This window comes from Arachis hypogaea, chromosome 12 (assembly GCF_003086295.3).
Source record: "Arachis hypogaea cultivar Tifrunner chromosome 12, arahy.Tifrunner.gnm2.J5K5, whole genome shotgun sequence".
NCBI classification, from domain to species: Eukaryota; Viridiplantae; Streptophyta; class Magnoliopsida; order Fabales; family Fabaceae; genus Arachis; species Arachis hypogaea.
The window spans coordinates 113800763-113828322 of NC_092047.1; the positions used below are offsets into that span (position 1 = coordinate 113800763).

General features: G+C 29.8%; 4 protein-coding genes across 11 annotated transcripts; all 4 read right to left on the reverse strand.

Moving 5' to 3' along the window:
* Positions 1-1953: 1953 nt before the first annotated feature.
* Positions 1954-5098, reverse strand: LOC112728404 (F-box protein At4g00755-like). Of its 3 annotated transcripts, none has more exons than XM_025778519.3 (6): positions 4458-5098; positions 3809-4000; positions 3244-3642; positions 2972-3129; positions 2619-2737; positions 1954-2419 (listed from the first exon to the last, which is right to left on the reverse strand). In XM_025778519.3, the coding sequence occupies exons 2-6, from the start codon at positions 3939-3941 to the stop codon at positions 2287-2289; spliced, it is 942 nt and encodes a 313-aa protein (XP_025634304.1). In that variant the 5' UTR covers positions 3942-4000; positions 4458-5098; the 3' UTR covers positions 1954-2286. The 3 variants fall into 3 exon arrangements, with proteins under 3 accessions (XP_025634304.1, XP_025634306.1, XP_025634305.1); XM_025778521.3 differs by having other exon boundaries at positions 3809-3931; positions 4458-4661; XM_025778520.3 differs by lacking the exon at positions 4458-5098 and having other exon boundaries at positions 3809-4448.
* Positions 5099-8951: 3853 nt separating this feature from the next.
* On the reverse strand, positions 8952-12096 carry LOC112728405 (F-box protein At4g00755-like). 3 transcript variants are annotated; one of them, XM_025778522.3, is made up of 6 exons: positions 11456-12096; positions 10807-10998; positions 10242-10640; positions 9970-10127; positions 9617-9735; positions 8952-9417 (listed from the first exon to the last, which is right to left on the reverse strand). In XM_025778522.3, the coding sequence occupies exons 2-6, from the start codon at positions 10937-10939 to the stop codon at positions 9285-9287; spliced, it is 942 nt and encodes a 313-aa protein (XP_025634307.1). In that variant the 5' UTR covers positions 10940-10998; positions 11456-12096; the 3' UTR covers positions 8952-9284. The 3 variants fall into 3 exon arrangements, with proteins under 3 accessions (XP_025634307.1, XP_029146706.1, XP_072065911.1); XM_029290873.2 differs by having other exon boundaries at positions 10807-10929; positions 11456-11659; XM_072209810.1 differs by lacking the exon at positions 11456-12096 and having other exon boundaries at positions 10807-11446.
* A 3852-nt stretch (positions 12097-15948) lies between these two features.
* On the reverse strand, positions 15949-19088 carry LOC112728406 (F-box protein At4g00755-like). 3 transcript variants are annotated; one of them, XM_025778523.3, is made up of 6 exons: positions 18453-19088; positions 17804-17995; positions 17239-17637; positions 16967-17124; positions 16614-16732; positions 15949-16414 (listed from the first exon to the last, which is right to left on the reverse strand). In XM_025778523.3, exons 2-6 carry the CDS (start codon positions 17934-17936, stop codon positions 16282-16284), a joined length of 942 nt encoding a protein of 313 aa, XP_025634308.1. In that variant the 5' UTR covers positions 17937-17995; positions 18453-19088; the 3' UTR covers positions 15949-16281. The 3 variants fall into 3 exon arrangements, with proteins under 3 accessions (XP_025634308.1, XP_029146708.1, XP_029146707.1); XM_029290875.2 differs by having other exon boundaries at positions 17804-17926; positions 18453-18656; XM_029290874.2 differs by having other exon boundaries at positions 17804-18655.
* Positions 19089-22941: 3853 nt separating this feature from the next.
* LOC112728407 (F-box protein At4g00755-like) lies at positions 22942-25674 on the reverse strand. 2 transcript variants are annotated; one of them, XM_025778524.3, is made up of 6 exons: positions 25445-25674; positions 24797-24988; positions 24232-24630; positions 23960-24117; positions 23607-23725; positions 22942-23407 (listed from the first exon to the last, which is right to left on the reverse strand). In XM_025778524.3, the coding sequence occupies exons 2-6, from the start codon at positions 24927-24929 to the stop codon at positions 23275-23277; spliced, it is 942 nt and encodes a 313-aa protein (XP_025634309.1). In that variant the 5' UTR covers positions 24930-24988; positions 25445-25674; the 3' UTR covers positions 22942-23274. The 2 variants fall into 2 exon arrangements, with proteins under 2 accessions (XP_025634309.1, XP_029146709.1); XM_029290876.2 differs by having other exon boundaries at positions 25491-25654.
* Between the last annotated feature and the right edge of the window lie 1886 nt (positions 25675-27560).

The window sequence follows — 27560 nt, forward strand, 5'->3', positions numbered from 1 at the left end:
AATTCTAAATCAAAGAAGAGATAAAAAAAATATTCAATAAGAAGAAAACAAAATAAAATTAAGTGGAGCTCAAACGAAAAATGTTAAAAATGATTCGATAGATGTCTATAATCTATACTAAGTGCAATATTTAAAAATTAAAAAATTATTTAATTTTTTTATACAGTAATTTCTTTTATTTTAATTTAACTATCTCTTTTCAGTTATAAAGGTTTTTTAAGACATAGAAAATAAGAGATTGAATTGATAGTCTTCTTTTAAACTTTATCAATTAATTTTCAAATAAAAAAAATGAAACTTAGCTTTTCTATCTTCAATATGTAAGATTGATTATGCATGAAATAACTTTATTTTATCTTCTAAAGAACAAAAATAAAAACAAAACAAAACAAGAAAGAGAGAAAAATACAACCATGTATCTAATTTTTATTATAATAATGGTAAAATTTTTACTATCTTTTCAAATATTATAAACACCAATTTTTAAGAAATCAAGTGTAATCTTTCATCATTTATTTCATAGATGGGACAAAGAAAAAATATAAAAGAAAAACTATTCAAGAGTAAGAAAATCACACTTTATTCTCTAAAATAAAAATTCAAAATTTAAAGGATCAAAATTTAACATCATACTTTTAACTAAATGTGTTTTTTTTTTTTAACTTTCATAATCTTTCATTTTATGAAGAAACACTAGGAAATATTAGTCATGTCAAACTCGGTAATTATTTTTATTCAAAGTCTTATTTGATGCTACTAGGGTTCGTCTTGCTTAATGTCATTCATTATTTATATTTATTACTTCAATGTTATGCGAGTCTATTATTATAAGTTTATAACTAGTGTATTTAATCCACCCTCTTATTTATTTATTCTGTGTAATAATAATAAACACAATATTAGTTTAGATGGTTAGCTCTTTTTATTTTTAACTAAGAGATTTTATATTTAAATTGTACAAATAACTATATATATTGAAAATTCTGTATATCAAACCTCTTTCAATCTTTATATAATAGATAAGTATATTGTTAGTAATGAAAATTATTAAAATAATAATCTTCCAATATATCATGACATATCTTTTGTTTTGATTTTATGCGACAAATTCCATTATAATGTCGTATAGATTTAACTAGATAATAAATAATTGAAGTTGAAATGTTTATAATTAGTTGAATTTTTATTCCACACACTAAATATTATTATAAGGATTAGGGTAACCAGAATAGGCCAAATGTCTTAATGGGTCACTGGACCTTTACGCCAATGGCTGATGTATTTGCATTTTATTGTAGAGAAGCTTGACCTGATGGGGTTGATGTTGTGGATAGTATTTGAAGGGTTCATGTGTTCAATAATGGGTTTAAAATTTAAAAATTTATTTTTATTTTTATAATGATAATTTTAATATAATATATTTTTAAATTATTGGTATTATTAAATGTTAATTTTATAATCTTAGAAAATAATTTTTAAAATTACTCTCTTAGAAGCTTACAAAGGAAAGATCATTGCAAGTTATATATAAATTTTGGATATTAATTTTTTCATCCTTGTGTTTCAAACTTTAAAATTTTTTACAACTTAAATGAAATGTTATATAAATTTTGCTATTTAAAATGAATTTAAAAAGTATTTTTTAAAACTTGTTGAATTGACAATTTGGCAAGGTTTATAACAGAGGGGGAGTGAGAAGTAATCTCCACCAACTTGAAGAATTGAAGCAGGACTATGTTGTACATAGAACTTTATGTTAAAATGACATGCATGTTTTAATCAGTAAAAATAATTATCTGAATTAACATCTTGTGTTAAAATTAGCACGGAAGTATATTTTGATATACAAGTGCAAAACTAACGTGTAATTTTTTTTCTGAGGCATTGATAGATAAATTTTCAAAAAGGAATATGTATGTGGCGACGATTTGTACTTATTAGAAAGTCACGAAATTAAAGAAAGAAAATCGAAATTGTGTTGTTAAGATATTTGAGTTGCATACATGTGACATTAATTTTACAGTTAACTGAACAAAATATATATACAAGATCAATATTTAGGTGAAACAAATCTAAGTAATTTTAGATTGCCTATATCTTTGCAGCTAATTCCTGATGCTCCCATTTACACAAGTTTCTCAGTTTATTGAGAATCAACAAGACTTGATTCACTATTTTTCATCATTCATCAAATACAACAGCACCAGGACCAAGCAGTGCAGCAACAAGAATTTGCTCCCAACGTCTCACGCCCCTCTGCATTATACTTGTGGTAAAAGTCCGCAGTCATGAATGACTGCTCGAGGCGCCTCTTCTTGTTGGAGACATACACTTCAATCTACACTTTCCTGATGGATGGTCTATTTCGACATCAAATGCTGGCAAAAGTGGCCGTCCGACGGCTTGAACATGAGAGATGCTGCATCAAAGATATCCAATTTATCGGAGTTAGAAACATATAAGCAAAATGGCAATTCTTTATTTATGCACAACATTGAATTATCTATGCCTTCAACAATTTTAAGCAGAATAACATTGAATTATCTATGCACAACTGCTTATGACGGGGTGTGCCTGTGTGCATGTGTATGTGTAAGAGAAAGGATTTGCAAATTAACCATATGTAAAATAATTGATCCATTTCTTTCTTTTGAACTCTGCCCAGCAGCTCAACTTGAAGCACATCTCCAATGCACAGAACAGGTTCAAGTAGCTTGAATTTCTGCAAGCAGTTTTCCTGCAGTTTCATTATAGAAATAATTCATTAAACAGTGGCATAGAGTAATCTATGCTACAAAAAAATTGCAATTTTAAATAGATCAAGTCCACAAAAATATCTAGAGGGAAAAAGAGATCCGTTAATGCTCAAAAGATATATGTAGCTGAATCCCAATCCTCCTCTTTGTTGAGAGTGTTTATGGATAGAAAATAGGAAATGCAAAATCACAAGCATGTTAATAGTGCAACTCACTTGCAACATTGCAAATTCAGGTGAAGTATATGTCCATTGAGGACCCCCAAATATTTTATCAGCAAAAAAAAAATCAAGTTCACACATCTCTGATAACTCTAACTTTGTCGCGTATCTTGCACGGCCCATTCGGAATCGGACAGCTTTTGCTGAATATGCTGCATGGTAAAAAGATACATTAATCAGCTAATCAAGTTGAAGTTAATATCCTCGGCATTAGCCATTTTCAGTTCAACTTAATACCAAACTTGTCAATTAGCTACTGGACTAACCTTGGAATGGCTGCACATGAATCTCAGTGATTAGACATAGTTTGGAAGTTAGCATATATTCTAAAGTCTCTGGTACAGAAGGATCACTTTTCCCTTCACTAGACCAGTACGATGTATCTCGAGGGTCCAACGTATTCACATCATTTTCTTCGCGGATCTTATTGTAGCTGGATGCACTTACGGCACTCGAGATGCAATTTCTGCTGATAGAAGGACTGAGACCACATGCTAGGAACGCATAGACTTTATGATTTCTCTTGAGATATTCCCAATTCGAAGAACTTCCAAGCATGTTACTCACTGGTTCAATCATGTTCTCTACCTCGATGACATGTCTAACACCAGATAGTTCAGGAAACATTTTCAAGCAAAGATGCTTGCAAAGGCCATTTTCAATAACTGCATAATATATGGAATGCAAATCAATACAATTTAAACAGCACCATAATATTTCAACATTGGAAAATTTAATACCAATAATGTATCACAAAAAAATAGACTTTGCAAGACAATATAACGTTAGAGAAGCTACAAATTTCACAAACCATGAACTCAAATGGCTTACCAAATTGGTGCCAAGAACGGGAAAGAGTCGAAACGCGGACAAGGTCACAAGGGTCCAAATGAGTGAGAACCTTTATTGACATGTCTGGTCCAAGCCGTTGCAATAAATCCAGTTTGTTTTTCACTTCAGACATGATGATGCTCCCAAATTAGAACCAGCTAAAGTTCAAGTCTACTTCAACCTCACCAGAGACTAATATATTCAAAACATTTAGTGATCAGAATCAAATATCTTCAAGAAACTGGTTTTCCACCGACAATCAATTACATTGACAGGGGAAAAAAGAACAAATTTTATTAAGCTTCACATGATTGAGCCCTTAGAAAATTGACCAAAACCAGAACCAAAAAAGGAAAATTAGTTAGGAAGATTTATTCCCAACTTCCTATATCTGTTCCAATAAGCTAACTGAAAAAATCTTTTTCCAGAAGATTATTTAATGAGGGTACTATGGTGTGAACTAATTACAATGAATGAAGAGATAAATATAAACCCAAATAAGGAAAAATAGGAAAGAGGCTTTAGAAGGATTAGGATTAAGTGTGGCAAAGGGAAACCGTAAACACATACATTCATGTGCATACACAGAGAGAAAACAAAATCTCAATTTTAAAAATTGAAAGATAAAAGAAAAAGAAAAAAGTGGTACCTTTCTGAAGTGCGGATCTAAAGTAAAGAGAGAAGAGAAAGGGGTACCCTTGATTCTGAGAAACCGAGGAAGAAGAAAGGTGTGGATTAAAGAGTGAGAGTGTGAGTGCGCGCAATGAATCTAATCTAAAACAGGAACAAGGTCCAACAGGTGTTTTTGGAAGTGGTTGAAGTATCGCTATGTTACCAAGAACCCTGTGTTTGACATAAACATATTGAGTTAAATATAGATAATAACAATAATAATAATAATTTGAAATCAGTTAAACAAATAATTGTACACTAAAATTAAAAAGTCATGAATTTAACTCTTAAAATTAGTAAATTAATATTTTTATAAATTATATACAATGAAAGATATTTTTGAAAATAATATATACTAATACTCTTTTATATTAGAGTAAAGTATCGTTTTTTTTCCCAACGTTTGAGGTAAGTCCTATTTGTATCCCTAACATTTAAATCGTCCTATTTGTATCCCTAACGTTTATAAAAGTGATTCAATGTTATCCTACTATCAATTATACTAACAAATTAGAAAAAGTATATTTACTCTCATGATAGAAATTAATTTGTATTAAAAATGGAATGAAATATATGCAGAAGAAGAACACACTTAATGTATCATAATAATATAGCTAGAGTTAGTTAGTTCTAAAGCTAAGTGTTTGTAGAGAATATGTACAGTTCTGTTCCATGTGAAATTGTTTCTCTCTTTTTTTAAAATAAATAAATAAATAAATGTGTCTATACTCATATGCTAAGATACTTCAGTAGCATATACATGTCTTGATTGCATCCTTTGCTTTTGCAACAAGCATTCTATTCTGCCTTCTTAGTTCTCAGGAATTGAGCCTAGATCTTAATTGAGGGAGACAATTATAGAAGTTTAATTTCACATATAAAATTGAAAAATAATTGATTCGCTACGGACAACGAAGAATATAACAATTTAAAGGTGTACTACTTATTTGTCAGTCGGGTTGGTGAAATAGTTCACCCGTGATAAAAAAAAAAAAGCCAAATAAAAAATTAAAATTTCATTAAAAAAAAAACTAAACCGCTTATTTAGTGTTTGATGCTGGAACCGTTAAACCAAAGACACCTTAGTGTTAAATTAAATCAAAAGTAAAAGTAATATCAAATGGTAGGTTAAACTAGATTAAGTTTAATAGAAAGCATAAACAGTTGAAACTGACAATGACGCTGTAATTAGACACTTCAATATCAATGATCGAATCCTCCATATATTTACAGTAACACAGTCATGCTACCACAAACTCAAACATAACATATCAATAATCCTCCGGATCGTCGAAGTTTGGATCATTGGCATCCAAAGCCACCGGATCGATCTCCATCTGCCAGTAGTCTTGGCCGCCGATCCACGTGAACTTTCCGCCGTGGCCTCCCTTATTGGACGATCCGCTGAATCCGCTGCTGACAAATTTCCGGCTTTCCTTCGACTCGAAAAACGATTTTCGGCATTCCTTCAACAACAAAAACGCTTCTCTATTTGCCTTGCGGTTATCTCCGGCGTCCTTCCCCTTGGAGTTCTTTCCAGCATTCTTCATTCTCACTGCTTTCGTTTTTCACACTTTGAACCCTGATCACTGACGAAGGAGAAGGATTACAATGTATTCATAATAGACCAGAAGTAACAAGTAAATTCTAAAATTCTATCCAAACAATATAAATTAGATACAAAATACCTGAAGACCTTTATCATCGATAAAAACTTTTCTTCCTCTAATAGTACCAAGGTGCTATGCGCATTCAGCAAAAATTAATCCTTGCTCACAAAAAATTGTATTTAGAAATAAAGGAACAAATTGTGATTTTTTACTATTGTTATACACATGTATATATAGAGTATGAGTTTATCTTATCAAAAGTTTATCTTATTTTAAATTTAAATCTTATCTTATCAAAAGTTTATCTTATCTTCAATTCAAATTTTTTAAATACATTATAGAATAACTAATTATTCATAATTATTTATACACTAATTTATTCAAATTATTATCTCTTTCAACAATTATACAAAAAAAATAAATTAAATTAAACTATAAAAAATTTATATTTCAATACTATAATCTAATAAATTTCTAAATTCAATAAAAAAATTTATTATATTAATTTTTAATTTAATTATTATTATTATTATTATTATTATTATTATTATTATTTGACTGATATATTAAACCCGACTTCACCCGACCCATGTACACCCTAGTAGCTAGCACAGGATACGAGTACGACCATAGCAGTATTGATAAATGTAGCCAAGCTGAAAGTTGGAAGAGTAGAAGCTGTTGGAGCACGTCGTGGGTTGAAATGCTGGGCAAATAATGGGCCATTAGTTGGGTCAATTTTTATTTTCGATTTTGATGCAAAAAATATTATTTACATACTAAAATTAATTACTAAAATTAATCATTATATATTTATATATAAATACACATAATTTTGATAAATCAATATGTTACACGTTATTAAATGGTTGATATCTCTACAATTGAATTAAACTACATTCTTCTAAAATTCTAAATCAAAGAAGAGATAAAAAAAATATTCAATAAGAAGAAAACAAAATAAAATTAAGTGGAGCTCAAACGAAAAATGTTAAAAATGATTCGATAGATGTCTATAATCTATACTAAGTGCAATATTTAAAAATTAAAAAATTATTTAATTTTTTTATACAGTAATTTCTTTTATTTTAATTTAACTATCTCTTTTCAGTTATAAAGGTTTTTTAAGACATAGAAAATAAGAGATTGAATTGATAGTCTTCTTTTAAACTTTATCAATTAATTTTCAAATAAAAAAAATGAAACTTAGCTTTTCTATCTTCAATATGTAAGATTGATTATGCATGAAATAACTTTATTTTATCTTCTAAAGAACAAAAATAAAAACAAAACAAAACAAGAAAGAGAGAAAAATACAACCATGTATCTAATTTTTATTATAATAATGGTAAAATTTTTACTATCTTTTCAAATATTATAAACACCAATTTTTAAGAAATCAAGTGTAATCTTTCATCATTTATTTCATAGATGGGACAAAGAAAAAATATAAAAGAAAAACTATTCAAGAGTAAGAAAATCACACTTTATTCTCTAAAATAAAAATTCAAAATTTAAAGGATCAAAATTTAACATCATACTTTTAACTAAATGTGTTTTTTTTTTTTAACTTTCATAATCTTTCATTTTATGAAGAAACACTAGGAAATATTAGTCATGTCAAACTCGGTAATTATTTTTATTCAAAGTCTTATTTGATGCTACTAGGGTTCGTCTTGCTTAATGTCATTCATTATTTATATTTATTACTTCAATGTTATGCGAGTCTATTATTATAAGTTTATAACTAGTGTATTTAATCCACCCTCTTATTTATTTATTCTGTGTAATAATAATAAACACAATATTAGTTTAGATGGTTAGCTCTTTTTATTTTTAACTAAGAGATTTTATATTTAAATTGTACAAATAACTATATATATTGAAAATTCTGTATATCAAACCTCTTTCAATCTTTATATAATAGATAAGTATATTGTTAGTAATGAAAATTATTAAAATAATAATCTTCCAATATATCATGACATATCTTTTGTTTTGATTTTATGCGACAAATTCCATTATAATGTCGTATAGATTTAACTAGATAATAAATAATTGAAGTTGAAATGTTTATAATTAGTTGAATTTTTATTCCACACACTAAATATTATTATAAGGATTAGGGTAACCAGAATAGGCCAAATGTCTTAATGGGTCACTGGACCTTTACGCCAATGGCTGATGTATTTGCATTTTATTGTAGAGAAGCTTGACCTGATGGGGTTGATGTTGTGGATAGTATTTGAAGGGTTCATGTGTTCAATAATGGGTTTAAAATTTAAAAATTTATTTTTATTTTTATAATGATAATTTTAATATAATATATTTTTAAATTATTGGTATTATTAAATGTTAATTTTATAATCTTAGAAAATAATTTTTAAAATTACTCTCTTAGAAGCTTACAAAGGAAAGATCATTGCAAGTTATATATAAATTTTGGATATTAATTTTTTCATCCTTGTGTTTCAAACTTTAAAATTTTTTACAACTTAAATGAAATGTTATATAAATTTTGCTATTTAAAATGAATTTAAAAAGTATTTTTTAAAACTTGTTGAATTGACAATTTGGCAAGGTTTATAACAGAGGGGGAGTGAGAAGTAATCTCCACCAACTTGAAGAATTGAAGCAGGACTATGTTGTACATAGAACTTTATGTTAAAATGACATGCATGTTTTAATCAGTAAAAATAATTATCTGAATTAACATCTTGTGTTAAAATTAGCACGGAAGTATATTTTGATATACAAGTGCAAAACTAACGTGTAATTTTTTTTCTGAGGCATTGATAGATAAATTTTCAAAAAGGAATATGTATGTGGCGACGATTTGTACTTATTAGAAAGTCACGAAATTAAAGAAAGAAAATCGAAATTGTGTTGTTAAGATATTTGAGTTGCATACATGTGACATTAATTTTACAGTTAACTGAACAAAATATATATACAAGATCAATATTTAGGTGAAACAAATCTAAGTAATTTTAGATTGCCTATATCTTTGCAGCTAATTCCTGATGCTCCCATTTACACAAGTTTCTCAGTTTATTGAGAATCAACAAGACTTGATTCACTATTTTTCATCATTCATCAAATACAACAGCACCAGGACCAAGCAGTGCAGCAACAAGAATTTGCTCCCAACGTCTCACGCCCCTCTGCATTATACTTGTGGTAAAAGTCCGCAGTCATGAATGACTGCTCGAGGCGCCTCTTCTTGTTGGAGACATACACTTCAATCTACACTTTCCTGATGGATGGTCTATTTCGACATCAAATGCTGGCAAAAGTGGCCGTCCGACGGCTTGAACATGAGAGATGCTGCATCAAAGATATCCAATTTATCGGAGTTAGAAACATATAAGCAAAATGGCAATTCTTTATTTATGCACAACATTGAATTATCTATGCCTTCAACAATTTTAAGCAGAATAACATTGAATTATCTATGCACAACTGCTTATGACGGGGTGTGCCTGTGTGCATGTGTATGTGTAAGAGAAAGGATTTGCAAATTAACCATATGTAAAATAATTGATCCATTTCTTTCTTTTGAACTCTGCCCAGCAGCTCAACTTGAAGCACATCTCCAATGCACAGAACAGGTTCAAGTAGCTTGAATTTCTGCAAGCAGTTTTCCTGCAGTTTCATTATAGAAATAATTCATTAAACAGTGGCATAGAGTAATCTATGCTACAAAAAAATTGCAATTTTAAATAGATCAAGTCCACAAAAATATCTAGAGGGAAAAAGAGATCCGTTAATGCTCAAAAGATATATGTAGCTGAATCCCAATCCTCCTCTTTGTTGAGAGTGTTTATGGATAGAAAATAGGAAATGCAAAATCACAAGCATGTTAATAGTGCAACTCACTTGCAACATTGCAAATTCAGGTGAAGTATATGTCCATTGAGGACCCCCAAATATTTTATCAGCAAAAAAAAAATCAAGTTCACACATCTCTGATAACTCTAACTTTGTCGCGTATCTTGCACGGCCCATTCGGAATCGGACAGCTTTTGCTGAATATGCTGCATGGTAAAAAGATACATTAATCAGCTAATCAAGTTGAAGTTAATATCCTCGGCATTAGCCATTTTCAGTTCAACTTAATACCAAACTTGTCAATTAGCTACTGGACTAACCTTGGAATGGCTGCACATGAATCTCAGTGATTAGACATAGTTTGGAAGTTAGCATATATTCTAAAGTCTCTGGTACAGAAGGATCACTTTTCCCTTCACTAGACCAGTACGATGTATCTCGAGGGTCCAACGTATTCACATCATTTTCTTCGCGGATCTTATTGTAGCTGGATGCACTTACGGCACTCGAGATGCAATTTCTGCTGATAGAAGGACTGAGACCACATGCTAGGAACGCATAGACTTTATGATTTCTCTTGAGATATTCCCAATTCGAAGAACTTCCAAGCATGTTACTCACTGGTTCAATCATGTTCTCTACCTCGATGACATGTCTAACACCAGATAGTTCAGGAAACATTTTCAAGCAAAGATGCTTGCAAAGGCCATTTTCAATAACTGCATAATATATGGAATGCAAATCAATACAATTTAAACAGCACCATAATATTTCAACATTGGAAAATTTAATACCAATAATGTATCACAAAAAAATAGACTTTGCAAGACAATATAACGTTAGAGAAGCTACAAATTTCACAAACCATGAACTCAAATGGCTTACCAAATTGGTGCCAAGAACGGGAAAGAGTCGAAACGCGGACAAGGTCACAAGGGTCCAAATGAGTGAGAACCTTTATTGACATGTCTGGTCCAAGCCGTTGCAATAAATCCAGTTTGTTTTTCACTTCAGACATGATGATGCTCCCAAATTAGAACCAGCTAAAGTTCAAGTCTACTTCAACCTCACCAGAGACTAATATATTCAAAACATTTAGTGATCAGAATCAAATATCTTCAAGAAACTGGTTTTCCACCGACAATCAATTACATTGACAGGGGAAAAAAGAACAAATTTTATTAAGCTTCACATGATTGAGCCCTTAGAAAATTGACCAAAACCAGAACCAAAAAAGGAAAATTAGTTAGGAAGATTTATTCCCAACTTCCTATATCTGTTCCAATAAGCTAACTGAAAAAATCTTTTTCCAGAAGATTATTTAATGAGGGTACTATGGTGTGAACTAATTACAATGAATGAAGAGATAAATATAAACCCAAATAAGGAAAAATAGGAAAGAGGCTTTAGAAGGATTAGGATTAAGTGTGGCAAAGGGAAACCGTAAACACATACATTCATGTGCATACACAGAGAGAAAACAAAATCTCAATTTTAAAAATTGAAAGATAAAAGAAAAAGAAAAAAGTGGTACCTTTCTGAAGTGCGGATCTAAAGTAAAGAGAGAAGAGAAAGGGGTACCCTTGATTCTGAGAAACCGAGGAAGAAGAAAGGTGTGGATTAAAGAGTGAGAGTGTGAGTGCGCGCAATGAATCTAATCTAAAACAGGAACAAGGTCCAACAGGTGTTTTTGGAAGTGGTTGAAGTATCGCTATGTTACCAAGAACCCTGTGTTTGACATAAACATATTGAGTTAAATATAGATAATAACAATAATAATAATAATTTGAAATCAGTTAAACAAATAATTGTACACTAAAATTAAAAAGTCATGAATTTAACTCTTAAAATTAGTAAATTAATATTTTTATAAATTATATACAATGAAAGATATTTTTGAAAATAATATATACTAATACTCTTTTATATTAGAGTAAAGTATCGTTTTTTTTCCCAACGTTTGAGGTAAGTCCTATTTGTATCCCTAACATTTAAATCGTCCTATTTGTATCCCTAACGTTTATAAAAGTGATTCAATGTTATCCTACTATCAATTATACTAACAAATTAGAAAAAGTATATTTACTCTCATGATAGAAATTAATTTGTATTAAAAATGGAATGAAATATATGCAGAAGAAGAACACACTTAATGTATCATAATAATATAGCTAGAGTTAGTTAGTTCTAAAGCTAAGTGTTTGTAGAGAATATGTACAGTTCTGTTCCATGTGAAATTGTTTCTCTCTTTTTTTAAAATAAATAAATAAATAAATGTGTCTATACTCATATGCTAAGATACTTCAGTAGCATATACATGTCTTGATTGCATCCTTTGCTTTTGCAACAAGCATTCTATTCTGCCTTCTTAGTTCTCAGGAATTGAGCCTAGATCTTAATTGAGGGAGACAATTATAGAAGTTTAATTTCACATATAAAATTGAAAAATAATTGATTCGCTACGGACAACGAAGAATATAACAATTTAAAGGTGTACTACTTATTTGTCAGTCGGGTTGGTGAAATAGTTCACCCGTGATAAAAAAAAAAAAAGCCAAATAAAAAATTAAAATTTCATTAAAAAAAAAACTAAACCGCTTATTTAGTGTTTGATGCTGGAACCGTTAAACCAAAGACACCTTAGTGTTAAATTAAATCAAAAGTAAAAGTAATATCAAATGGTAGGTTAAACTAGATTAAGTTTAATAGAAAGCATAAACAGTTGAAACTGACAATGACGCTGTAATTAGACACTTCAATATCAATGATCGAATCCTCCATATATTTACAGTAACACAGTCATGCTACCACAAACTCAAACATAACATATCAATAATCCTCCGGATCGTCGAAGTTTGGATCATTGGCATCCAAAGCCACCGGATCGATCTCCATCTGCCAGTAGTCTTGGCCGCCGATCCACGTGAACTTTCCGCCGTGGCCTCCCTTATTGGACGATCCGCTGAATCCGCTGCTGACAAATTTCCGGCTTTCCTTCGACTCGAAAAACGATTTTCGGCATTCCTTCAACAACAAAAACGCTTCTCTATTTGCCTTGCGGTTATCTCCGGCGTCCTTCCCCTTGGAGTTCTTTCCAGCATTCTTCATTCTCACTGCTTTCGTTTTTCACACTTTGAACCCTGATCACTGACGAAGGAGAAGGATTACAATGTATTCATAATAGACCAGAAGTAACAAGTAAATTCTAAAATTCTATCCAAACAATATAAATTAGATACAAAATACCTGAAGACCTTTATCATCGATAAAAACTTTTCTTCCTCTAATAGTACCAAGGTGCTATGCGCATTCAGCAAAAATTAATCCTTGCTCACAAAAAATTGTATTTAGAAATAAAGGAACAAATTGTGATTTTTTACTATTGTTATACACATGTATATATAGAGTATGAGTTTATCTTATCAAAAGTTTATCTTATTTTAAATTTAAATCTTATCTTATCAAAAGTTTATCTTATCTTCAATTCAAATTTTTTAAATACATTATAGAATAACTAATTATTCATAATTATTTATACACTAATTTATTCAAATTATTATCTCTTTCAACAATTATACAAAAAAATAAATTAAATTAAACTATAAAAAATTTATATTTCAATACTATAATCTAATAAATTTCTAAATTCAATAAAAAAATTTATTATATTAATTTTTAATTTAATTATTATTATTATTATTATTATTATTATTATTATTATTTGACTGATATATTAAACCCGACTTCACCCGACCCATGTACACCCTAGTAGCTAGCACAGGATACGAGTACGACCATAGCAGTATTGATAAATGTAGCCAAGCTGAAAGTTGGAAGAGTAGAAGCTGTTGGAGCACGTCGTGGGTTGAAATGCTGGGCAAATAATGGGCCATTAGTTGGGTCAATTTTTATTTTCGATTTTGATGCAAAAAATATTATTTACATACTAAAATTAATTACTAAAATTAATCATTATATATTTATATATAAATACACATAATTTTGATAAATCAATATGTTACACGTTATTAAATGGTTGATATCTCTACAATTGAATTAAACTACATTCTTCTAAAATTCTAAATTAAAGAAGAGATAAAAAAAATATTCAATAAGAAGAAAACAAAATAAAATTAAGTGGAGCTCAAACGAAAAATGTTAAAAATGATTCGATAGATGTCTATAATCTATACTAAGTGCAATATTTAAAAATTAAAAAATTATTTAATTTTTTATACAGTAATTTCTTTTATTTTAATTTAACTATCTCTTTTCAGTTATAAAGGTTTTTTAAGACATAGAAAATAAGAGATTGAATTGATAGTCTTCTTTTAAACTTTATCAATTAATTTTCAAATAAAAAAAATGAAACTTAGCTTTTCTATCTTCAATATGTAAGATTGATTATGCATGAAATAACTTTATTTTATCTTCTAAAGAACAAAAATAAAAACAAAACAAAACAAGAAAGAGAGAAAAATACAACCATGTATCTAATTTTTATTATAATAATGGTAAAATTTTTACTATCTTTTCAAATATTATAAACACCAATTTTTAAGAAATCAAGTGTAATCTTTCATCATTTATTTCATAGATGGGACAAAGAAAAAATATAAAAGAAAAACTATTCAAGAGTAAGAAAATCACACTTTATTCTCTAAAATAAAAATTCAAAATTTAAAGGATCAAAATTTAACATCATACTTTTAACTAAATGTGTTTTTTTTTTTTAACTTTCATAATCTTTCATTTTATGAAGAAACACTAGGAAATATTAGTCATGTCAAACTCGGTAATTATTTTTATTCAAAGTCTTATTTGATGCTACTAGGGTTCGTCTTGCTTAATGTCATTCATTATTTATATTTATTACTTCAATGTTATGCGAGTCTATTATTATAAGTTTATAACTAGTGTATTTAATCCACCCTCTTATTTATTTATTCTGTGTAATAATAATAAACACAATATTAGTTTAGATGGTTAGCTCTTTTTATTTTTAACTAAGAGATTTTATATTTAAATTGTACAAATAACTATATATATTGAAAATTCTGTATATCAAACCTCTTTCAATCTTTATATAATAGATAAGTATATTGTTAGTAATGAAAATTATTAAAATAATAATCTTCCAATATATCATGACATATCTTTTGTTTTGATTTTATGCGACAAATTCCATTATAATGTCGTATAGATTTAACTAGATAATAAATAATTGAAGTTGAAATGTTTATAATTAGTTGAATTTTTATTCCACACACTAAATATTATTATAAGGATTAGGGTAACCAGAATAGGCCAAATGTCTTAATGGGTCACTGGACCTTTACGCCAATGGCTGATGTATTTGCATTTTATTGTAGAGAAGCTTGACCTGATGGGGTTGATGTTGTGGATAGTATTTGAAGGGTTCATGTGTTCAATAATGGGTTTAAAATTTAAAAATTTATTTTTATTTTTATAATGATAATTTTAATATAATATATTTTTAAATTATTGGTATTATTAAATGTTAATTTTATAATCTTAGAAAATAATTTTTAAAATTACTCTCTTAGAAGCTTACAAAGGAAAGATCATTGCAAGTTATATATAAATTTTGGATATTAATTTTTTCATCCTTGTGTTTCAAACTTTAAAATTTTTTACAACTTAAATGAAATGTTATATAAATTTTGCTATTTAAAATGAATTTAAAAAGTATTTTTTAAAACTTGTTGAATTGACAATTTGGCAAGGTTTATAACAGAGGGGGAGTGAGAAGTAATCTCCACCAACTTGAAGAATTGAAGCAGGACTATGTTGTACATAGAACTTTATGTTAAAATGACATGCATGTTTTAATCAGTAAAAATAATTATCTGAATTAACATCTTGTGTTAAAATTAGCACGGAAGTATATTTTGATATACAAGTGCAAAACTAACGTGTAATTTTTTTTCTGAGGCATTGATAGATAAATTTTCAAAAAGGAATATGTATGTGGCGACGATTTGTACTTATTAGAAAGTCACGAAATTAAAGAAAGAAAATCGAAATTGTGTTGTTAAGATATTTGAGTTGCATACATGTGACATTAATTTTACAGTTAACTGAACAAAATATATATACAAGATCAATATTTAGGTGAAACAAATCTAAGTAATTTTAGATTGCCTATATCTTTGCAGCTAATTCCTGATGCTCCCATTTACACAAGTTTCTCAGTTTATTGAGAATCAACAAGACTTGATTCACTATTTTTCATCATTCATCAAATACAACAGCACCAGGACCAAGCAGTGCAGCAACAAGAATTTGCTCCCAACGTCTCACGCCCCTCTGCATTATACTTGTGGTAAAAGTCCGCAGTCATGAATGACTGCTCGAGGCGCCTCTTCTTGTTGGAGACATACACTTCAATCTACACTTTCCTGATGGATGGTCTATTTCGACATCAAATGCTGGCAAAAGTGGCCGTCCGACGGCTTGAACATGAGAGATGCTGCATCAAAGATATCCAATTTATCGGAGTTAGAAACATATAAGCAAAATGGCAATTCTTTATTTATGCACAACATTGAATTATCTATGCCTTCAACAATTTTAAGCAGAATAACATTGAATTATCTATGCACAACTGCTTATGACGGGGTGTGCCTGTGTGCATGTGTATGTGTAAGAGAAAGGATTTGCAAATTAACCATATGTAAAATAATTGATCCATTTCTTTCTTTTGAACTCTGCCCAGCAGCTCAACTTGAAGCACATCTCCAATGCACAGAACAGGTTCAAGTAGCTTGAATTTCTGCAAGCAGTTTTCCTGCAGTTTCATTATAGAAATAATTCATTAAACAGTGGCATAGAGTAATCTATGCTACAAAAAAATTGCAATTTTAAATAGATCAAGTCCACAAAAATATCTAGAGGGAAAAAGAGATCCGTTAATGCTCAAAAGATATATGTAGCTGAATCCCAATCCTCCTCTTTGTTGAGAGTGTTTATGGATAGAAAATAGGAAATGCAAAATCACAAGCATGTTAATAGTGCAACTCACTTGCAACATTGCAAATTCAGGTGAAGTATATGTCCATTGAGGACCCCCAAATATTTTATCAGCAAAAAAAAAATCAAGTTCACACATCTCTGATAACTCTAACTTTGTCGCGTATCTTGCACGGCCCATTCGGAATCGGACAGCTTTTGCTGAATATGCTGCATGGTAAAAAGATACATTAATCAGCTAATCAAGTTGAAGTTAATATCCTCGGCATTAGCCATTTTCAGTTCAACTTAATACCAAACTTGTCAATTAGCTACTGGACTAACCTTGGAATGGCTGCACATGAATCTCAGTGATTAGACATAGTTTGGAAGTTAGCATATATTCTAAAGTCTCTGGTACAGAAGGATCACTTTTCCCTTCACTAGACCAGTACGATGTATCTCGAGGGTCCAACGTATTCACATCATTTTCTTCGCGGATCTTATTGTAGCTGGATGCACTTACGGCACTCGAGATGCAATTTCTGCTGATAGAAGGACTGAGACCACATGCTAGGAACGCATAGACTTTATGATTTCTCTTGAGATATTCCCAATTCGAAGAACTTCCAAGCATGTTACTCACTGGTTCAATCATGTTCTCTACCTCGATGACATGTCTAACACCAGATAGTTCAGGAAACATTTTCAAGCAAAGATGCTTGCAAAGGCCATTTTCAATAACTGCATAATATATGGAATGCAAATCAATACAATTTAAACAGCACCATAATATTTCAACATTGGAAAATTTAATACCAATAATGTATCACAAAAAAATAGACTTTGCAAGACAATATAACGTTAGAGAAGCTACAAATTTCACAAACCATGAACTCAAATGGCTTACCAAATTGGTGCCAAGAACGGGAAAGAGTCGAAACGCGGACAAGGTCACAAGGGTCCAAATGAGTGAGAACCTTTATTGACATGTCTGGTCCAAGCCGTTGCAATAAATCCAGTTTGTTTTTCACTTCAGACATGATGATGCTCCCAAATTAGAACCAGCTAAAGTTCAAGTCTACTTCAACCTCACCAGAGACTAATATATTCAAAACATTTAGTGATCAGAATCAAATATCTTCAAGAAACTGGTTTTCCACCGACAATCAATTACATTGACAGGGGAAAAAAGAACAAATTTTATTAAGCTTCACATGATTGAGCCCTTAGAAAATTGACCAAAACCAGAACCAAAAAAGGAAAATTAGTTAGGAAGATTTATTCCCAACTTCCTATATCTGTTCCAATAAGCTAACTGAAAAAATCTTTTTCCAGAAGATTATTTAATGAGGGTACTATGGTGTGAACTAATTACAATGAATGAAGAGATAAATATAAACCCAAATAAGGAAAAATAGGAAAGAGGCTTTAGAAGGATTAGGATTAAGTGTGGCAAAGGGAAACCGTAAACACATACATTCATGTGCATACACAGAGAGAAAACAAAATCTCAATTTTAAAAATTGAAAGATAAAAGAAAAAGAAAAAAGTGGTACCTTTCTGAAGTGCGGATCTAAAGTAAAGAGAGAAGAGAAAGGGGTACCCTTGATTCTGAGAAACCGAGGAAGAAGAAAGGTGTGGATTAAAGAGTGAGAGTGTGAGTGCGCGCAATGAATCTAATCTAAAACAGGAACAAGGTCCAACAGGTGTTTTTGGAAGTGGTTGAAGTATCGCTATGTTACCAAGAACCCTGTGTTTGACATAAACATATTGAGTTAAATATAGATAATAACAATAATAATAATAATTTGAAATCAGTTAAACAAATAATTGTACACTAAAATTAAAAAGTCATGAATTTAACTCTTAAAATTAGTAAATTAATATTTTTATAAATTATATACAATGAAAGATATTTTTGAAAATAATATATACTAATACTCTTTTATATTAGAGTAAAGTATCGTTTTTTTTCCCAACGTTTGAGGTAAGTCCTATTTGTATCCCTAACATTTAAATCGTCCTATTTGTATCCCTAACGTTTATAAAAGTGATTCAATGTTATCCTACTATCAATTATACTAACAAATTAGAAAAAGTATATTTACTCTCATGATAGAAATTAATTTGTATTAAAAATGGAATGAAATATATGCAGAAGAAGAACACACTTAATGTATCATAATAATATAGCTAGAGTTAGTTAGTTCTAAAGCTAAGTGTTTGTAGAGAATATGTACAGTTCTGTTCCATGTGAAATTGTTTCTCTCTTTTTTTAAAATAAATAAATAAATAAATGTGTCTATACTCATATGCTAAGATACTTCAGTAGCATATACATGTCTTGATTGCATCCTTTGCTTTTGCAACAAGCATTCTATTCTGCCTTCTTAGTTCTCAGGAATTGAGCCTAGATCTTAATTGAGGGAGACAATTATAGAAGTTTAATTTCACATATAAAATTGAAAAATAATTGATTCGCTACGGACAACGAAGAATATAACAATTTAAAGGTGTACTACTTATTTGTCAGTCGGGTTGGTGAAATAGTTCACCCGTGATAAAAAAAAAAAAAGCCAAATAAAAAATTAAAATTTCATTAAAAAAAAAACTAAACCGCTTATTTAGTGTTTGATGCTGGAACCGTTAAACCAAAGACACCTTAGTGTTAAATTAAATCAAAAGTAAAAGTAATATCAAATGGTAGGTTAAACTAGATTAAGTTTAATAGAAAGCATAAACAGTTGAAACTGACAATGACGCTGTAATTAGACACTTCAATATCAATGATCGAATCCTCCATATATTTACAGTAACACAGTCATGCTACCACAAACTCAAACATAACATATCAATAATCCTCCGGATCGTCGAAGTTTGGATCATTGGCATCCAAAGCCACCGGATCGATCTCCATCTGCCAGTAGTCTTGGCCGCCGATCCACGTGAACTTTCCGCCGTGGCCTCCCTTATTGGACGATCCGCTGAATCCGCTGCTGACAAATTTCCGGCTTTCCTTCGACTCGAAAAACGATTTTCGGCATTCCTTCAACAACAAAAACGCTTCTCTATTTGCCTTGCGGTTATCTCCGGCGTCCTTCCCCTTGGAGTTCTTTCCAGCATTCTTCATTCTCACTGCTTTCGTTTTTCACACTTTGAACCCTGATCACTGACGAAGGAGAAGGATTACAATGTATTCATAATAGACCAGAAGTAACAAGTAAATTCTAAAATTCTATCCAAACAATATAAATTAGATACAAAATACCTGAAGACCTTTATCATCGATAAAAACTTTTCTTCCTCTAATAGTACCAAGGTGCTATGCGCATTCAGCAAAAATTAATCCTTGCTCACAAAAAATTGTATTTAGAAATAAAGGAACAAATTGTGATTTTTTACTATTGTTATACACATGTATATATAGAGTATGAGTTTATCTTATCAAAAGTTTATCTTATTTTAAATTTAAATCTTATCTTATCAAAAGTTTATCTTATCTTCAATTCAAATTTTTTAAATACATTATAGAATAACTAATTATTCATAATTATTTATACACTAATTTATTCAAATTATTATCTCTTTCAACAATTATACAAAAAAATAAATTAAATTAAACTATAAAAAATTTATATTTCAATACTATAATCTAATAAATTTCTAAATTCAATAAAAAAATTTATTATATTAATTTTTAATTTAATTATTATTATTATTATTATTATTATTATTATTTGACTGATATATTAAACCCGACTTCACCCGACCCATGTACACCCTAGTAGCTAGCACAGGATACGAGTACGACCATAGCAGTATTGATAAATGTAGCCAAGCTGAAAGTTGGAAGAGTAGAAGCTGTTGGAGCACGTCGTGGGTTGAAATGCTGGGCAAATAATGGGCCATTAGTTGGGTCAATTTTTATTTTCGATTTTGATGCAAAAAATATTATTTACATACTAAAATTAATTACTAAAATTAATCATTATATATTTATATATAAATACACATAATTTTGATAAATCAATATGTTACACGTTATTAAATGGTTGATATCTCTACAATTGAATTAAACTACATTCTTCTAAAATTCTAAATCAAAGAAGAGATAAAAAAAATATTCAATAAGAAGAAAACAAAATAAAATTAAGTGGAGCTCAAACGAAAAATGTTAAAAATGATTCGATAGATGTCTATAATCTATACTAAGTGCAATATTTAAAAATTAAAAAATTATTTAATTTTTTTATACAGTAATTTCTTTTATTTTAATTTAACTATCTCTTTTCAGTTATAAAGGTTTTTTAAGACATAGAAAATAAGAGATTGAATTGATAGTCTTCTTTTAAACTTTATCAATTAATTTTCAAATAAAAAAAATGAAACTTAGCTTTTCTATCTTCAATATGTAAGATTGATTATGCATGAAATAACTTTATTTTATCTTCTAAAGAACAAAAATAAAAACAAAACAAAACAAGAAAGAGAGAAAAATACAACCATGTATCTAATTTTTATTATAATAATGGTAAAATTTTTACTATCTTTTCAAATATTATAAACACCAATTTTTAAGAAATCAAGTGTAATCTTTCATCATTTATTTCATAGATGGGACAAAGAAAAAATATAAAAGAAAAACTATTCAAGAGTAAGAAAATCACACTTTATTCTCTAAAATAAAAATTCAAAATTTAAAGGATCAAAATTTAACATCATACTTTTAACTAAATGTGTTTTTTTTTTTTTAACTTTCATAATCTTTCATTTTATGAAGAAACACTAGGAAATATTAGTCATGTCAAACTCGGTAATTATTTTTATTCAAAGTCTTATTTGATGCTACTAGGGTTCGTCTTGCTTAATGTCATTCATTATTTATATTTATTACTTCAATGTTATGCGAGTCTATTATTATAAGTTTATAACTAGTGTATTTAATCCACCCTCTTATTTATTTATTCTGTGTAATAATAATAAACACAATATTAGTTTAGATGGTTAGCTCTTTTTATTTTTAACTAAGAGATTTTATATTTAAATTGTACAAATAACTATATATATTGAAAATTCTGTATATCAAACCTCTTTCAATCTTTATATAATAGATAAGTATATTGTTAGTAATGAAAATTATTAAAATAATAATCTTCCAATATATCATGACATATCTTTTGTTTTGATTTTATGCGACAAATTCCATTATAATGTCGTATAGATTTAACTAGATAATAAATAATTGAAGTTGAAATGTTTATAATTAGTTGAATTTTTATTCCACACACTAAATATTATTATAAGGATTAGGGTAACCAGAATAGGCCAAATGTCTTAATGGGTCACTGGACCTTTACGCCAATGGCTGATGTATTTGCATTTTATTGTAGAGAAGCTTGACCTGATGGGGTTGATGTTGTGGATAGTATTTGAAGGGTTCATGTGTTCAATAATGGGTTTAAAATTTAAAAATTTATTTTTATTTTTATAATGATAATTTTAATATAATATATTTTTAAATTATTGGTATTATTAAATGTTAATTTTATAATCTTAGAAAATAATTTTTAAAATTACTCTCTTAGAAGCTTACAAAGGAAAGATCATTGCAAGTTATATATAAATTTTGGATATTAATTTTTTCATCCTTGTGTTTCAAACTTTAAAATTTTTTACAACTTAAATGAAATGTTATATAAATTTTGCTATTTAAAATGAATTTAAAAAGTATTTTTTAAAACTTGTTGAATTGACAATTTGGCAAGGTTTATAACAGAGGGGGAGTGAGAAGTAATCTCCACCAACTTGAAGAATTGAAGCAGGACTATGTTGTACATAGAACTTTATGTTAAAATGACATGCATGTTTTAATCAGTAAAAATAATTATCTGAATTAACATCTTGTGTTAAAATTAGCACGGAAGTATATTTTGATATACAAGTGCAAAACTAACGTGTAATTTTTTTTCTGAGGCATTGATAGATAAATTTTCAAAAAGGAATATGTATGTGGCGACGATTTGTACTTATTAGAAAGTCACGAAATTAAAGAAAGAAAATCGAAATTGTGTTGTTAAGATATTTGAGTTGCATACATGTGACATTAATTTTACAGTTAACTGAACAAAATATATATACAAGATCAATATTTAGGTGAAACAAATCTAAGTAATTTTAGATTGCCTATATCTTTGCAGCTAATTCCTGATGCTCCCATTTACACAAGTTTCTCAGTTTATTGAGAATCAACAAGACTTGATTCACTATTTTTCATCATTCATCAAATACAACAGCACCAGGACCAAGCAGTGCAGCAACAAGAATTTGCTCCCAACGTCTCACGCCCCTCTGCATTATACTTGTGGTAAAAGTCCGCAGTCATGAATGACTGCTCGAGGCGCCTCTTCTTGTTGGAGACATACACTTCAATCTACACTTTCCTGATGGATGGTCTATTTCGACATCAAATGCTGGCAAAAGTGGCCGTCCGACGGCTTGAACATGAGAGATGCTGCATCAAAGATATCCAATTTATCGGAGTTAGAAACATATAAGCAAAATGGCAATTCTTTATTTATGCACAACATTGAATTATCTATGCCTTCAACAATTTTAAGCAGAATAACATTGAATTATCTATGCACAACTGCTTATGACGGGGTGTGCCTGTGTGCATGTGTATGTGTAAGAGAAAGGATTTGCAAATTAACCATATGTAAAATAATTGATCCATTTCTTTCTTTTGAACTCTGCCCAGCAGCTCAACTTGAAGCACATCTCCAATGCACAGAACAGGTTCAAGTAGCTTGAATTTCTGCAAGCAGTTTTCCTGCAGTTTCATTATAGAAATAATTCATTAAACAGTGGCATAGAGTAATCTATGCTACAAAAAAATTGCAATTTTAAATAGATCAAGTCCACAAAAATATCTAGAGGGAAAAAGAGATCCGTTAATGCTCAAAAGATATATGTAGCTGAATCCCAATCCTCCTCTTTGTTGAGAGTGTTTATGGATAGAAAATAGGAAATGCAAAATCACAAGCATGTTAATAGTGCAACTCACTTGCAACATTGCAAATTCAGGTGAAGTATATGTCCATTGAGGACCCCCAAATATTTTATCAGCAAAAAAAAAATCAAGTTCACACATCTCTGATAACTCTAACTTTGTCGCGTATCTTGCACGGCCCATTCGGAATCGGACAGCTTTTGCTGAATATGCTGCATGGTAAAAAGATACATTAATCAGCTAATCAAGTTGAAGTTAATATCCTCGGCATTAGCCATTTTCAGTTCAACTTAATACCAAACTTGTCAATTAGCTACTGGACTAACCTTGGAATGGCTGCACATGAATCTCAGTGATTAGACATAGTTTGGAAGTTAGCATATATTCTAAAGTCTCTGGTACAGAAGGATCACTTTTCCCTTCACTAGACCAGTACGATGTATCTCGAGGGTCCAACGTATTCACATCATTTTCTTCGCGGATCTTATTGTAGCTGGATGCACTTACGGCACTCGAGATGCAATTTCTGCTGATAGAAGGACTGAGACCACATGCTAGGAACGCATAGACTTTATGATTTCTCTTGAGATATTCCCAATTCGAAGAACTTCCAAGCATGTTACTCACTGGTTCAATCATGTTCTCTACCTCGATGACATGTCTAACACCAGATAGTTCAGGAAACATTTTCAAGCAAAGATGCTTGCAAAGGCCATTTTCAATAACTGCATAATATATGGAATGCAAATCAATACAATTTAAACAGCACCATAATATTTCAACATTGGAAAATTTAATACCAATAATGTATCACAAAAAAATAGACTTTGCAAGACAATATAACGTTAGAGAAGCTACAAATTTCACAAACCATGAACTCAAATGGCTTACCAAATTGGTGCCAAGAACGGGAAAGAGTCGAAACGCGGACAAGGTCACAAGGGTCCAAATGAGTGAGAACCTTTATTGACATGTCTGGTCCAAGCCGTTGCAATAAATCCAGTTTGTTTTTCACTTCAGACATGATGATGCTCCCAAATTAGAACCAGCTAAAGTTCAAGTCTACTTCAACCTCACCAGAGACTAATATATTCAAAACATTTAGTGATCAGAATCAAATATCTTCAAGAAACTGGTTTTCCACCGACAATCAATTACATTGACAGGGGAAAAAAGAACAAATTTTATTAAGCTTCACATGATTGAGCCCTTAGAAAATTGACCAAAACCAGAACCAAAAAAGGAAAATTAGTTAGGAAGATTTATTCCCAACTTCCTATATCTGTTCCAATAAGCTAACTGAAAAAATCTTTTTCCAGAAGATTATTTAATGAGGGTACTATGGTGTGAACTAATTACAATGAATGAAGAGATAAATATAAACCCAAATAAGGAAAAATAGGAAAGAGGCTTTAGAAGGATTAGGATTAAGTGTGGCAAAGGGAAACCGTAAACACATACATTCATGTGCATACACAGAGAGAAAACAAAATCTCAATTTTAAAAATTGAAAGATAAAAGAAAAAGAAAAAGTGGTACCTTTCTGAAGTGCGGATCTAAAGTAAAGAGAGAAGAGAAAGGGTACCCTTGATTCTGAGAAACCGAGGAAGAAGAAAGGTGTGGATTAAAGAGTGAGAGTGTGAGTGCGCGCAATGAATCTAATCTAAAACAGGAACAAGGTCCAACAGGTGTTTTTGGAAGTGGTTGAAGTATCGCTATGTTACCAAGAACCCTGTGTTTGACATAAACATATTGAGTTAAATATAGATAATAACAATAATAATAATAATTTGAAATCAGTTAAACAAATAATTGTACACTAAAATTAAAAAGTCATGAATTTAACTCTTAAAATTAGTAAATTAATATTTTTATAAATTATATACAATGAAAGATATTTTTGAAAATAATATATACTAATACTCTTTTATATTAGAGTAAAGTATCGTTTTTTTCCCAACGTTTGAGGTAAGTCCTATTTGTATCCCTAACATTTAAATCGTCCTATTTGTATCCCTAACGTTTATAAAAGTGATTCAATGTTATCCTACTATCAATTATACTAACAAATTAGAAAAAGTATATTTACTCTCATGATAGAAATTAATTTGTATTAAAAATGGAATGAAATATATGCAGAAGAAGAACACACTTAATGTATCATAATAATATAGCTAGAGTTAGTTAGTTCTAAAGCTAAGTGTTTGTAGAGAATATGTACAGTTCTGTTCCATGTGAAATTGTTTCTCTCTTTTTTTAAAATAAATAAATAAATAAATGTGTCTATACTCATATGCTAAGATACTTCAGTAGCATATACATGTCTTGATTGCATCCTTTGCTTTTGCAACAAGCATTCTATTCTGCCTTCTTAGTTCTCAGGAATTGAGCCTAGATCTTAATTGAGGGAGACAATTATAGAAGTTTAATTTCACATATAAAATTGAAAAATAATTGATTCGCTACGGACAACGAAGAATATAACAATTTAAAGGTGTACTACTTATTTGTCAGTCGGGTTGGTGAAATAGTTCACCCGTGATAAAAAAAAAAAAAAGCCAAATAAAAAATTAAAATTTCATTAAAAAAAAAACTAAACCGCTTATTTAGTGTTTGATGCTGGAACCGTTAAACCAAAGACACCTTAGTGTTAAATTAAATCAAAAGTAAAAGTAATATCAAATGGTAGGTTAAACTAGATTAAGTTTAATAGAAAGCATAAACAGTTGAAACTGACAATGACGCTGTAATTAGACACTTCAATATCAATGATCGAATCCTCCATATATTTACAGTAACACAGTCATGCTACCACAAACTCAAACATAACATATCAATAATCCTCCGGATCGTCGAAGTTTGGATCATTGGCATCCAAAGCCACCGGATCGATCTCCATCTGCCAGTAGTCTTGGCCGCCGATCCACGTGAACTTTCCGCCGTGGCCTCCCTTATTGGACGATCCGCTGAATCCGCTGCTGACAAATTTCCGGCTTTCCTTCGACTCGAAAAACGATTTTCGGCATTCCTTCAACAACAAAAACGCTTCTCTATTTGCCTTGCGGTTATCTCCGGCGTCCTTCCCCTTGGAGTTCTTTCCAGCATTCTTCATTCTCACTGCTTTCGTTTTTCACACTTTGAACCCTGATCACTGACGAAGGAGAAGGATTACAATGTATTCATAATAGACCAGAAGTAACAAGTAAATTCTAAAATTCTATCCAAACAATATAAATTAGATACAAAATACCTGAAGACCTTTATCATCGATAAAAACTTTTCTTCCTCTAATAGTACCAAGGTGCTATGCGCATTCAGCAAAAATTAATCCTTGCTCACAAAAAATTGTATTTAGAAATAAAGGAACAAATTGTGATTTTTTACTATTGTTATACACATGTATATATAGATATGAGTTTATCTTATCAAAAGTTTATCTTATTTTAAATTTAAATCTTATCTTATCAAAAGTTTATCTTATCTTCAATTCAAATTTTTTAAATACATTATAGAATAACTAATTATTCATAATTATTTATACACTAATTTATTCAAATTATTATCTCTTTCAACAATTATACAAAAAAAAAATTAATAACTATAAAAAATTTATATTAATACTATAATCTAATAAATTTCTAAATTCAATAAAAAA